Source organism: Triplophysa rosa, linkage group LG9 (genome assembly GCF_024868665.1).
Source record: "Triplophysa rosa linkage group LG9, Trosa_1v2, whole genome shotgun sequence".
Lineage (NCBI taxonomy): Eukaryota > Metazoa > Chordata > Actinopteri > Cypriniformes > Nemacheilidae > Triplophysa > Triplophysa rosa.
In genome coordinates, this window is record NC_079898.1 from 8,469,578 (window position 1) to 8,483,169 (window position 13,592).

At 40.6% G+C, this 13,592-nt stretch overlaps 2 protein-coding genes across 7 annotated transcripts in view; one reads left to right on the forward strand and one right to left on the reverse strand.

Annotated features, from left to right (window-relative positions):
* The window catches only part of thada (THADA armadillo repeat containing), a 93,852-nt gene extending 81,579 nt beyond the window's left edge, over window positions 1-12,273 (reverse strand). For 2 of the 4 annotated variants that reach the window (XM_057341488.1, XM_057341486.1), the window contains exons 1-21: window positions 12,166-12,273; window positions 11,924-12,005; window positions 11,737-11,843; window positions 11,454-11,587; window positions 10,386-10,534; window positions 10,276-10,308; window positions 10,141-10,189; window positions 9,794-9,987; window positions 9,508-9,602; window positions 9,206-9,429; window positions 8,098-8,801; window positions 7,864-8,018; window positions 7,622-7,777; window positions 7,409-7,504; window positions 6,927-7,050; window positions 6,671-6,816; window positions 5,835-6,057; window positions 4,539-4,674; window positions 4,293-4,429; window positions 3,674-3,808; window positions 3,132-3,286 (exon numbers count right to left, since the gene is read on the reverse strand). In XM_057341488.1, the coding sequence (XP_057197471.1) occupies window positions 3,132-3,286; window positions 3,674-3,808; window positions 4,293-4,429; window positions 4,539-4,674; window positions 5,835-6,057; window positions 6,671-6,816; window positions 6,927-7,050; window positions 7,409-7,504; window positions 7,622-7,777; window positions 7,864-8,018; window positions 8,098-8,801; window positions 9,206-9,429; window positions 9,508-9,602; window positions 9,794-9,987; window positions 10,141-10,189; window positions 10,276-10,308; window positions 10,386-10,534; window positions 11,454-11,587; window positions 11,737-11,843; window positions 11,924-11,996 (3,225 nt within the window). In that variant the 5' untranslated portion in view covers window positions 11,997-12,005; window positions 12,166-12,273. Of the gene's footprint in view, window positions 1-3,131; window positions 3,287-3,673; window positions 3,809-4,292; window positions 4,430-4,538; window positions 4,675-5,834; window positions 6,058-6,670; window positions 6,817-6,926; window positions 7,051-7,408; window positions 7,505-7,621; window positions 7,778-7,863; window positions 8,019-8,097; window positions 8,802-9,205; window positions 9,430-9,507; window positions 9,603-9,740; window positions 9,988-10,140; window positions 10,190-10,275; window positions 10,309-10,385; window positions 10,535-11,453; window positions 11,588-11,736; window positions 11,844-11,923; window positions 12,006-12,165 lie in introns of those variants that run through there. The other 2 variants (XM_057341487.1, XM_057341489.1) reach the window with 2 other exon arrangements.
* Window positions 12,274-12,447: 174 nt separating this feature from the next.
* Window positions 12,448-13,592, forward strand: part of LOC130559501 (pleckstrin homology domain-containing family H member 2-like) — a 29,470-nt gene continuing 28,325 nt past the window's right edge. For all 3 annotated transcript variants that reach the window (XM_057342614.1, XM_057342616.1, XM_057342615.1), the window contains exon 1: window positions 12,448-12,597. The gene's annotated coding sequence lies outside the window, so the exon portion shown is untranslated. The remainder of the gene's footprint in view (window positions 12,598-13,592) is intronic.

Genomic DNA, 13,592 nt, shown 5'->3' on the forward strand with positions numbered 1-13,592 from the left:
TCGTTTTTAAACACATTTTCGATATTTCAATATACATTACACGTCCGGGTCTGAGCCCTCGCTCTGCTCCGCGGCAGTGGCTACTGGTGTTATGGAGCGACACTCCATCTTGCCCCAGTATAAATCTCTATTTAAGCCCGTGTTCACACTTAACTTCTTTTTTGAGAAGAAAAAGTTGACCGAGGCACTTTTTTACTAAAAAAAAACACTGGCAGCGTTTGGTTACAAACAGCAGCCGAACGCCAAGACTTCGTCGTCAGCGTGCACGAAGGCAGCACAGAGAAACAGATGGGAAGCGTAATGGAAGTCTATTTGAATTACAAACAGAGAGCGTATTTGCAATAACTAATCACATATTTAAAAACTATAATATTAATTTCTCGCTAGAAGTTGTTGAAAGTGAAAATTAAACTTACATTTATACAAAACTATGCTCTAATGGGCGTTTCGGCCGCCATTTTATTTTTTCGAGCTGGAGCCTTCTCGACCAATCACGTTCCTCGCATGTTGCTATGGAAACGACAGGTCTCTGTCATTGGTTAGCTGGTCAAAAGGAGATTGACGTGGGCGTTTTTTTCTCCAGAAAAGTTTAACTTTTTTCAACCTCAAAAGATGCTCTGAGCTGCAGAAAAAGACGCCGGAGCTGGCGTTTAGAAAAGCGCTCAGGACCTTTTTGAAAACACGGTTTACTCCATATGTCCGTATATTAATTTACAAAACGTATCTGCAACTTACTAATGCTTGCTTTCGGAAAATAAATACGAACAAGTTTAAACAGTTCTCAATGTCAATTTCGAGGACAGAATGGCAAATTTCGTAGTTTTTTATAGCTAACTGAAGCACACTGTAGGGCCTTTGAAAGACACTGAAATGAATGAAAACGGTTCTTAATGTCAGCTTGCGAGCATGGCAGGTAAGGGCACAGTCCTATACAAAAATATTTTATTCTAATAATCATAATGTAGCTTTGCACACTGCTGGCATCTAGAATGATTTTGATCAGCATTTTATTGTTCATATCAGAAGGCTCTCTCTACTTCTATCTTACATTTTACTTTTTGTAATACTACTACTACATTTTATTTATAGGCGCCTTACTGACACTCAAGGACACGCACAGCAAACAGTGCAGGCCAATGCAGGTGTTGTAATGTGGGAGTAATATGCTTGGTTATAGGAGTCTGACAGATAATTCGTAATTATAATATTGTTTATATCGTTATCGGAATTATATCGTATTGACCGAAATGCATGAATGTATTTCAATATCAATTTTGGCCATATCGTCCAGCCCTAGTAGAACGCCAGTCATAAAAATTTGGATTTGTGAATAAAAAAAACCACAGAATTAGGTGAACTGTTCCTTTAAGGTAAGGCTTAAAGGCACATTTGAGATTAAATTTTACTTTATGCCAATTGTAAACATAAACACTGTTTAAGTCACTCCAGAGGTTTCAAACACATAACCGGATGCAGGAAACATTTCGTTTTCATATATCGAAAAGCACATGGGCTTGAGATGCTGCCAGAACGACTGTTTACGAATTACTCGCAGTCTCAGGTGTAAAAACCTGCTGAATGAGTTTCTGCGTGAAGTGGTCCAGCTCCTCAAGAAAAAAAGGAAGTTATTTGGAAAGAATGCAGGATGGGGAAGGTAGACGGCCTGTTAAACAGCAGGCTGGTCTGAAATGAAAGTGCGACGCTAAGAGGGCAGATCATAATTGAAGGCGGGCACAGCAGGCCACAAGCTAGACATTCGCATGGTTTAAAGTAGAGCGCAAGAAAAATAACTTGTGCTGAGTACAGGCAGCTGGTACCATGTTTGTTGTGAAAATGTGACTGTGAGGGTTCAGCTCCATGTGATTGGCCATCCTGGACAGTATTTTAAAGGGATACTTCATCCAAAAATTTTAATTCGGTCATCATTTACTCACTTTCGAGTTGTTCCAAATGTGTATAAATGTCTTTGTTCTGATGAACACAGAGAAAGATATTTGGAAGAATGCTCATAACCAAACAGATCTCGACACCCATTGACTCCCATAGTAGGAATAATTACTTTATCATTTTTTTGTTCTGTTGGACACAAAAGAAGACATTTTGAAGAATGTAGGATAGCAATCAGTTCTGGGGCACTTTTGACTACCATTGTTTTTTTCCTACTATGGGAGTCAATGGGTGTCGAGATCTGTTTGGTTATGAGCATTCTTCCAAATATCTTTCTCTGTGTTCATCAGAACAAGAAATGTATACAGATTTTGAACAACTCGAAGGTGAGTAAATGATGACAGAATTTTCATTTTTGGGTGAACTATCCCTTTAAGGTACCATTGGCAGAATGATGCCACATTCAAACATGTGAATGTAGCCATCACGGAAAAGGCAATCCCAGAATGCTTAGCAAAAGCTCATATTTATTCATCCTCATGGTGACTTAAATATTCCTTAAAGGGACAGTTCACCCAAAAATACTAATTCTGTCATTATTTACGCTCGTATTGGGCACAACCTGACTCTTTTTTCTGTGGAACACAAAAGATATTTTGAGAAATGTCTCAGTGGTTTTGTGTTCATACAATGGAAGTCAACGTGGGCCTGTGTGGTTGTCCTTTTTAGGTGAACTATCCCTTAAAGAAGGTTGCATTTTACTGCCTTAGAAGTACAGTATGGCGCAAATAAAGATGGTAGACGGGCAGACGGTAGACAGCAAGACAGCTCCCTAGGGTTTGAAACAAAGCTGTGTGTCTGCACTGGAAATACGTTTGACATTTTCAGATTTAATAGCTTTGAGGCAATGAATTTGTATTCAGCATGATCGCATTTCCCGACAAGCCCTGTTCTGCTCTTCAGGGGCCGTTTGTTTGTAGCTGTATTAGCTATTACTACGTCTCATCTCTCGGCCCTCAGCTCCAAAAGATCAGCTTACTGGAAAAACTCTCCACTCGAAGCTATGAGCTAGAGTTCTCCATTATATCTCACACTCTTATGTAAGCGAGATCTGGGCTTCAGGGAGAGTCCGGTGGCTTCAGTCACAATGATCTCAATGTTTGATGAGTGTCTTTATGTGTGTCAGCCAGTGAGTACTGGATCAGATGACACCTGCTGAGTGTGTATGTGTGTGTGTGTCTTACCTGTTCTTGTGTGATGACTCCAGCTGGTGTGTGAGAGGAACACAGTGGCATGCTCTGACAAAGATGACCCAGTAACATGGACACCTCTTTCATGGTCCTCCAGCAACACACCAACACCATCTGAGCGGTGACCCGATAGGCCTCTCCATCATCATCTACACAACATAAACACGCACAAACAATTCCTGCTGACTGACGTTCGTTAAGAATTCAACGATCAAACGTCAACCTCTCATGTGTACAATATGGAACACACAGAATAGACACACCCCTTCAACCAACGAATTGCCACGACTTTCCAAATCATTCATGATCAGTATAACCTCCAAACTCTGTCAATTTCATACATAAATATAGTGGGATTTTCTGCACCTATGCTTTAAAAATATGAAGTATGTCCCCATCTATATGTCCCCATCTAGAGTCCCGCCAGTGAATCTCGGTCATTTCCATCACTGGTTATTATCCAATGAACACTGACAGATTTAAATACAACAACATTTTAATACTAATGCAATGGTAAAGAACAGTAAGATTTGTACCATTGATGTTGGCTTGTGGTTTAAAGTGTTTGTGCTCGGTCTCACTGGACTCCAGCTCTCTAGCATTGCTGAAGAAATCATTAGTGTCACGAGGTTGAATCTCCTGCAAGATCTTATGTAGGCCAGCAGAGGTCTCTGTGGAGCCAGAGAAATATAAGTTATAGCTTTGAACTGGAAAACATTTACATTTATGCATTTGGCAGACGCTTTGAAAGCGACTTACATTGCATTATACTATACATTTGTTTCTGAATATGTGTAATCCCTGGTATTGAACCCATGACCTTACCGTTGCTAGTGCCATGCTTTTACCACTTAGCTACAGGAAAGCTGTATTTATTTACTTATTACAGGAAATCAGGAAAAAAAATGAAAAATTGTTATGTAATGTGATAATGCAATACTAATAGACTTATTAAACTGTACCCATGTAAATGTTAAATACATGATAATGATAAACAAATGACAAACCCAATTGTTTTAACAGTGACCTCTGATTGAACATCTCGAATTCAAAGATACAGTAAAATGCTAATAACTTGCATAAGCATAACTTCTTGTGGCATCGGCTTGACAGTAGCAGAATGCTGAGTCAGAACACAGCGCGAGATGCATTTACCCGAATCTGTATCCATAGGAATAAGGCCTTCAGGAGAGGAGCTCTGAACCACAGGTGATACAACATCAGACATCCTGTAGCAGAGACCTATGAGCTCGGAGACCACAGCCGTCCACTGAGACAGCAGCACAAGTGATCTAAACACAACACAAACATCACACGTATAAACCTGCACATATACCAGTCAAAACGACAGATACAGGCTCAGAAAGTAGATGAACGAAGGCTTTGTGTGAGTGTGTGTACCGGGTGTTGAGCTGTTGTAAGACTGCAGTGATACAGTGAGCTCTTCCATATAAAGGACTTGAAGCAGCAGCCTTAAGAAGAGACGACTCAGCCTTTACGATCTCTTCCTTCAGACAGCCCATTAAACACTGCACCACTGAAACCACAAATGCAAACATTCTCCAATTTGAAAAATAATATTAAAATACAACACATACAATGTTTATGTCACAAGCTGTTGTACAGTATGACTGTATATAATGCATATATTTGGGCTACTTTATAAAGCTTTTTAATGGAGGTTTTTTTATCAGTTTTTGGGAGTTCACTATGAACTCGACTGAACTCTTTATAGAATGAAATTATGCAACAGAATTTACATTTTGGCTGAACTAGTTTAAGACAGTCCCACTGCTTAGTTTTCTTATGTACTTTTTTATTTCATTTGTGGGCCCGGTTTCACAGACAAGGCTTAAAGCTAGTCCCAGACTAAAATGAATGTGTGACATGTCTTAACTGAATATAACTTGCCCAGAAATATCTTAAAATATATCAGTGCCATTGTTTTGTCTCAAGATGCACACCAGTAATGTATTCTTCTAAGGCATGTTAATAAAAGCAACATAAATATCTTAATTCAACTAAGGGATAGTCCTGGCTTAAGCCAGGGGTTTTCAAACTGGGGTCCGGGGACCCCCAGAAGGTTGCAGGGTCCCCCCCTTTTCTAGGAGAAAAGATGAAGCAAAAATGATACAAGTCCACCGTGTTTATCTGTTTTTTTGTTGTTGCTATGCATAGTTTCCGGAATTGTTTAAATTTGTTTCTTTCTAGTGAGTTTTTCTCACTATAGTTTCTTTTTTCGGACTCAAAGTGAAATTGTTGCCGACTATTTAGGTTAAGAAACAATGTGTTGTCTTTATAATATCCTATTTGCTATTTATCTAGCCAATTTTAAATGTTTCTTTACACACGCAAAAACTATAGATTGATATGTATTTTGGAAAAGGGGGTCCCTCACAAAAGGTTCATCATATTTGGGGGTCCTTGGCATCATAAAGTTTGAAAACCCCTGGCTTAAGCTAAGCCGTGTCTGTGAAACTGGGCCGTAGTCCTAAACAGAGTAACACACCATATTTGTAGTCCAGCACATGATCCGTGTAGTTCTTCAATAAAACAACTGATCGACACATTTTATTGACAGAAAATGTCTTCAGAAACTTCAGATACCTAGAATATTTCCCATTAGGCCACAGCACAAGCTCATATATTAGCTTGTACTGTGTGAGTGATGGTCATCTAGACATGATGACGGTTTACCTGCCATCATGTTCTGCTCCAGTACAGAGGCCTCAGAGGCCTGGGACTGGTTTAGTGCTGATGGCTGGAGTTGATTCTGGATACAGATGAGTAATGCGTCCTGCAGGTCCTGTTGGTGGAGCAGTAGGTTAAAGAGATGAGCCGCAGTAACACTGTCAAAGGGTTTGGTGCTGGTGCTGAGGTCCAGAGCGGCCCGCAGCAAACACTGCAACATCTCAGGCTCCTAAAGAGAAAAAAGCACAAAAATCACATTCACTCTTTCCACGCCAACAAAAAACGGTTCCCTGCCAAAGACGAGTTATTATGGCAATCGGTGTATAGCAGGTGGCGCTGTTACACATCTTTGGAAAAAGTACAGAATCTCTGAATCTAGTATATTTTTATACGTATATATTTGATCTGTTTTTTTGGGTAAATATTTTATCTGTTTTTAATCATGGTTCTTCCGAGTCTAATCTGGGCGGTGTCTTTGACAAAAAATGCTTTTTAAACACAATGATGCATTTTTGAAGAAACCTACCCACATTTACGAGGTGATAAAAAAGAACAAATGAATAAAAGCAGAGACTCTGTTCTTTCATTTGATAAATTGTTTGCCCATTTATTAATTACAGAAAATGTACTGCGAGCCATCGAATTTCAGTGAAAATGTTCAAAAACGCTGGCGAGCAACTTTTTTGTTTTTAAAAGGCTGGTGGGAAAAGAGTTAATTTACTGATTACTAGCCTCAAAAATTATGCTTACAGGTCACAAGTTGCATCCCAGCATCCAAACGCAACATATGCTTGTGAGATAGGATGTATTTCCAGACATAATAATGATATCCCCATATTAACCTGAAGCTGAACAACTGTAGGAGGCAGTTTTTGTAAGAGGTTGCAGGCGAGTTGCTTCACTTCCAGGAAGTTGCTGGCGATACAGTGCAGCACAGCTTGAGCATCAGAAGCACTCACTGAATCTCCAAGAGCAAAACCAACAGGGCCTGATGGAAAGAGGTGAACTGGTAAATAAGTACGGATGTGACACCTTTCTCAGTTAAAGAGAGGGTACTGACATCAGGTTGGAGTGTTGTAGTGGACAGCTGAGTAATACCTGTGTTAAAGGTGAAATGTTCAGCTATCAGACTCAGCAGGTGTAGAGCCATAAGACATCTGGAGAATGAGGCTCCGGGATGAAGCACCTGAAACAGGGACTCGCAGAACCAACGCAGGAACTCCTGGTGAAACACACACATCAATACTGTAATACTGTGAAAAGAACTACACTAAAACAGAAAATAAACATGACAATAGACCACTTCGCAAGATGTACACACTGGTCCAGCAGCACTTCAGGTTTTATGTTTTTAATTCGTACAAATATAATAACATCTTGAAGATATTTGCTAAACATTTTGGTTCTGTTGGTTGTGTTCTGTTCAAACGTTTGCGTAGTGTTTAAAAAGAGAAACGGGAAGTTCTTCTGGACCAGCATTGAACCAGCATTGTTTACGTCTTCCAAAGTGGTCTATAGAATCCAAATAAACAAATCTGAAAATGTACAGTATGTACAGTAAGGGGAAATGTACTCTATACCTGATACATGTGAAGGATTTCTTGATCTTGGTCATTTGGATGCTGGTCCAGTCTCTTGTTTAGCAGCTGAGCACCGTCCTTCGCCCGACACAAGAGCTGATGACACAAAATGTAGGAGCCAATCAAATCACATTTACACAATCTCTGACCATGAGACCATCACATTCTCTGTCCTTAAAATTTGCTAATACCCCAACCACCAAAAATATGTACCTTCTTTAACAGACTGACCATCTGCTGCCTAACCCCTGGTGATTGGCTGTTCAGATTAAAAGGCAGGAAGTGGCGAATGAGGTCCAATTCCTGCCTGGAGAGAGTTTCTGTGCTGCGATGGCTCTCGCATACCAAACCGAGCGCATCCATTCGCACCTGATTTTACAAACACAAAACAGTAAGGGAAACGTGACTACATTTTCAAGAGGAAATGTTTCCGGTGCCCCTGAAAGGTTCATCACCTGATCGTGTTTGTGCACCAGCGCCTGTCGCATTAGTGAAAGGGGCACCAGGCCATCCCATAATTCCTCCTCTAGAGCCTTGAGAACACCTTGAGCTCTGGCGGCGCGCAGACATGTCATCAGAGCTCCAAGCGCACCTCTGCTACAAGACGCTCCTGAAGAACAAACACTGACACTTTAAAATTCACTTTAACTCTACACGATTCAACACTTCATCAAATTACAATTTTTTACCATCTGTATAGGACGGCATCTCCTGCAAGGCCTGTACCATGTGACTAAGACTGGAGGGATTGCAGCGTAACAGCTTAGGCAGGAAGTAGTCCAGTATGTATGTGGTTTGATCCAGACGGGCTGTGCACAGCAGCTGCAACAGCGGCGTGACCCAAACCTCATGCCAGCCATCTATCCACTCACGCCCATCCTTACAACGGGCACACAGCTGTGCTTTATGACTCACAAACAGCTTCTCCAGCAGATCGCTGGCGTACGGCGCCAACGTCTGATCTCCCATCAAACCCAGCAGCCTGGATGGAAGACCAGCATCCAGATTTAAAAGATGCTCCGCCCCTAAATGCTCCACCAGGCAGGCCAGCGTGCCGTACTTCCCTTTCATATGCCACTCCAGCGCTAGAAGGTCCCGGGTGAGCTGAGTGATGTACGGGTCGCTGCTGGGTTGGGATCTGTGCTCGCTGCAGTGCTGGTGGAGCAGGAGCAGGTTCTGGAAGAGAGAGCGGGTCTGGTGACGGACACCGTCCAGCGGGTGCTCCCAGTGGGAGTAGACGTGGTGGTGGAGACGTGTGGTGAGAGGAGAGCCTCCGACGAGAGAGAGGCGAAGAAGTGGGGGACACGTGTCCGTCTGGACGCAGTCGACCGCGGCACTGCTCCAAAGAGTCAGAACTCGAGCCACGACCATCGCCGTGCTTGACTCCTTTACTCTAAGAGAAAGGATTTTTATTGATTTAAATTCAGTCTGAACACTCTGAAGGGAGAGTTCACCCCAAAATAAAAACTGGCATCATTTATTCACCCTCACTTCATTCAAAATCTGTATGTCTTTCGTTCTTCAGCAAAACACAAAAGAAGATATTTTGAGAAAGGTCTCCGTGGTTTTGTGCCCATCCAATGGAAGTTAGTGGGGGCAGTGTTGTTCGGTTTCCAACGTTCCTAAAAATATCTCCTTTTGTGTTCTGCTCTAGAAAAAACGTGTTTTAAGGACCACTCAATATGTCTGCCTTAACTTCCTGTTTTTAGACAAAATGATGTCAACGTACCAAATAAAGCCGCATATTTCAAGACACTGCTGTGGGTCATGAAAAAACAAATATGTGCGCCACAATACCTTGTATCCAGAGACAGAAGCACTTCAGGTATCAATAGCAGCAGTTTCTCTGCCTGTGGACCGAGGGTCTTTCCTCTCCAGCCGATCATGGCCAGAGCTCCATGACTCAGATACAGAGCCACAGCTGCAGGCCTGCTGCTCTCATACAGCCCAGCACAGCTCTGATTCAACCACTGGGGGGCAGTGCTGTCTGACTCTAAAGTACCATGCAAGAGACCAGCAACCTGGAAGCACATCTTACACGTTATCATCACACGGGCTCATTCGAAAGAAACAGGAACTGAACGAGGTAAATCACTCACTGTGATGGGTACATCATCTCCATTCCCCATTACAGTTCTGATGAGCAGAATCAGAGCCATTCCAGCAGTGCTCTGGACTGTCTGAACAAACTCCTCTGGATTTTCGAAAACATGATACAGAAATGTTGCTAAGTATGATTAGAATAATTTAAATATAGATAGGAAACTATGACGAAGCTTAGTATTATTACTTGCTAGGTATTTTTCAACACACCAAAATCTTACACCTTTACCGTAAAATCATAAAAATCTATGTATCTCGAAAACATAGTGGTCTTCAGCATACCGTCAGTCAATATATATGTATAGCATTTCAGTAATGCACTGAGGGCTTGTTGCAGATCGCATTGGTTTGACGCAGAAAGAAGTGCAGCAGTAACAGGCTCATGAGATCTCTGGACCACCAGCATGGAGGTCTTCACCACCGCCAGACAGGACTGCATCAACCGAGCTTGAGCCACGTGACGACCGGCTAGACAACTTAAAACCAAATCAAATATTAGTGCACAATAGTTTTGCAGGCAAATAAATACCGGCCCCTAATACAACAAAAGAAGATTTAAAAGTGTTAATGTAGATTATATTAAGAACCCCATATTTATAATGCACTTTACATAATAATGAAAAGTTTACCTGTTCTGCTCCACATAATAGCTTAAAACTTTCTGAAGAAACTGGAGAACTAGGAGAAATAAAATACGTGTGTAAAAAACGATGCAATTGAATATGAAAGAAATGGGTTAAATATGTTAAATATTATATACAAACCTTCGGTCAGTAAACGATGAATGCATTTCTCGCCTGCAAATCAGGTAGATTGTATTAAAAACGGTTATTATGACAAAATCGTATAAACTATAATAAAAACACAAATGTACCAATGGGGGAGCCATCCAGACAGGAAGTGATGCAATCTGTTAGGTGAGGATAGTCATCTGTGCTCACGGAGCAGAGAGAGAAAGACAGACGCTCAGAAAGACACTCAATCGCCTGCTGCTGGAGCCGGTCCGGGCTGCCAGCTATTGCACTAGTATGGAGAAAAAAAGAACATTACAAATATTTATGCACCAGTGTGTTAAATACACAAATACAATGACAAGTTGAACTGCACTTGCATGACAAGGGTACTTAAAAGAACGTCAGTCAAGCTGCGAGGACAGCTGCTTTGTGTTTCATACGTTATAATTTTACACAATTTATTCACCAGAATGTGTAACGAATTTAAAGGGGTCATATGGCGTGAATACGTGTTTTTCTGTGTCTTTGGTGCGTTATAAGTTGCCCATGCATGTATTAGACACGTAAAATTGCAAAAATGAAAGTGTGGGAACAAAAGATGCATTCTATCTAAAAGCGAATGCTCACCCAGACCTGCCTGAAACGTCTCGTGTAACCACACCCCCACAAATCGACGTCAGTTGGTGGTATGATTTGACTAAGACCGCCCAAATGTATACGCAAGTAAGGTGGGTGTACCTGTCAGTACAATTGCTTTGGAACCTGATGTTCCAAATATGGTAAGAGGCGTTACATTTCCCTCACACGCTTGCAGTATTTGACCAATCACTACGCACTGGTTAACTGGCCAATCATAGCACACCTCTCTTTTCAGAGCTATGAGCTTTGTTAAAAATCAGCTCGTTTCAGAGAGGCGGTTCAAAGAGGAGATACAAACATGCATGGTATGTGGAAAATACAGCGTTTTTTAACCTTAAATCGTGTATACACCTTGCATTACATCTAAAACAAACCATAATATTCGTTTTAGCCGTGTCATATGACCCCTTTAATGTTTGTGCTTGTGTCTCTACAATAACATTTTAACGTGGACCTGGACTCTCCAAAGAAAACAAGACACATCACCCAATCAGAACTTTATTGACAGGTCAGAACTGATTCACAATCTCACTAATGACACTGGAAAAATACATATTAATGTTTCAAACCTTGCCACGGCTCTCTTCAGTGGATTTTTGGCTGGCAGCGTGGTGAATAAGACGGCTAATGTGTTCAAGCAGGCCTCTAGTAAAGGACCTGAAGGAGACTCGTCCTCTTGCAACTGCTCCAGCATAGATCCTGCCTGCAGTCAACACACATCAACGCAAATATTTGATTTATCCTCAAGCCAACCAATAAAATAGTTAACTATGCAAAGTTAAGACTGTGGGCTGCTTGATAATATATGTAATACATAAAAAACTTAGCAATCTGATGCAATTATACTCTCACCTTAGAGATGAGCTGGATCTGCTCTACCGGCTCAGAGGAGGATAGACTGTCTTTAAGAACCTGGGCAAGCTGTGTGGCTGCACTATCCCCCACAACAGATAGACACTCTGAGAGACAGAAAACATGTGAGAAATAACTTAAAATAGACACTTACAGTGTTACAGGAAACAATAACACTGGCTCGTACCCATCAGACTCTTCAACTTGGCATCATCCAAGACCACCGCCTGCACTTTAGGTACTTTCTTCTTCACAACCATGACTTGATACTAACAGCAATTACAACAACAGTTATGCAGAGACACCGGCTAGCTAGTGCTATTCACTTTAATGTTACGTACAACAATCTAACATTCTCCTTTGATCTGCAGAAAATAGTTGTAATATTTATTAAAACAACTTAATGGCTTGAAAAATATAATGCTTTACCTTTATGACAACGCAAACACCAGTGAAAAAGCTAAATGCTACATGTAGTAAGCTGTACTTCTACAGCACCATAACATACACGTGTGACGCGTCAATTCCGGAGTCGCGACAGAACCCGCCCAACACAAAGCTGATTGGTCCAAGTGCAACATTTCTGATGTGTGATTGGTCTACGGAGATGTAAATCTTTCGCATCGTGTGTTTCCGTAACCACACCTACAATGGTTTGATTGTACATGCTCGTAAAAGAAACGCCCATGACTCCGCCCATTCCCACAGACATCGAGATGCTGGAGTGAAAAGTTTGAGCTGGACAAACGCTTGATTTTATATCATAATTAGGTCATTAGGGCAATAACGAACTGGACAACGCGGAATATTATTATGGTGTGAAACCAGTGACATCTGCCTTATTATAACATTCATTGTCAAGTAAGGATCTTTTTTCTTTACTCCAGAGCTATTAGCAAAAAAGTACTGGTCTGTTTGTGGTAAAAGGAATTAAATAGTTATATAGAGTATAAATATAAAGTGTTTTTGGTGTATTGAAGTAACGTTAAATACTAAGATTAATGTATGTATTGCGAATGGTGTCTGGTGCACAATGATGGTCAACATTTAACTAAAGTGTTGAGTCTTATCGATTTGTCAGAATTTATCGGGATAATATTGGATTGTTTTATTTATTCTATGGTATACATATAGCAAAGTGTAGTAACCATGTTTGGCAGATTAATTACAATTTGTATTACGCCAATTTAACTACAAATACCATACAACTGTGCTTATTGTGGTGAGACCTCACCTTACTTTGTGGTTACTACTAACTTTGTGGTTACTAAAAATAAAACCAAAAACTATATGGCTACTATAAGAATATCATGTATCCACAGTTTTTCGTTCTTTTTCAGGAAACTGTATTGACATATGGTCACTAGATATAATTCACACACTATGAAATGCTGATGTAAAATGTTTCATGTTTAGTCTTTTTAATTCAATTAAACTTTTTACATGAAACCAAAGAACTGAACCAGGGCTCTTTGGATTTACTCTAAAAATGGGTTTATATGGTTTTGGTCGGGGCCTCAGTCCACTTTCCATTCACACTTTGTTTATTATGTGGAACCCTGCTCAATTTAATAATACTGTATGTGATAAAATATTAAATTGTGTGTATAGCTTTATATTGTACATAACAATGAACGTTCAAGTAAAACTGGGAAAAATGAACTAGGGCTGTAACGGTTATGAAATTTGATTGACGATTAATTGTCTAATAAATCATTGCGATTATGGCGATTAATTGTCTGTTTTAGGGCTTTGGCGATTATGACGATTAATTGTCTGTTTTTGAGCTTTGACATTTAATTCTCATTCATTTTTGATTCAGCGATTGAAATGACCATATTGTTCTGAATACAAGA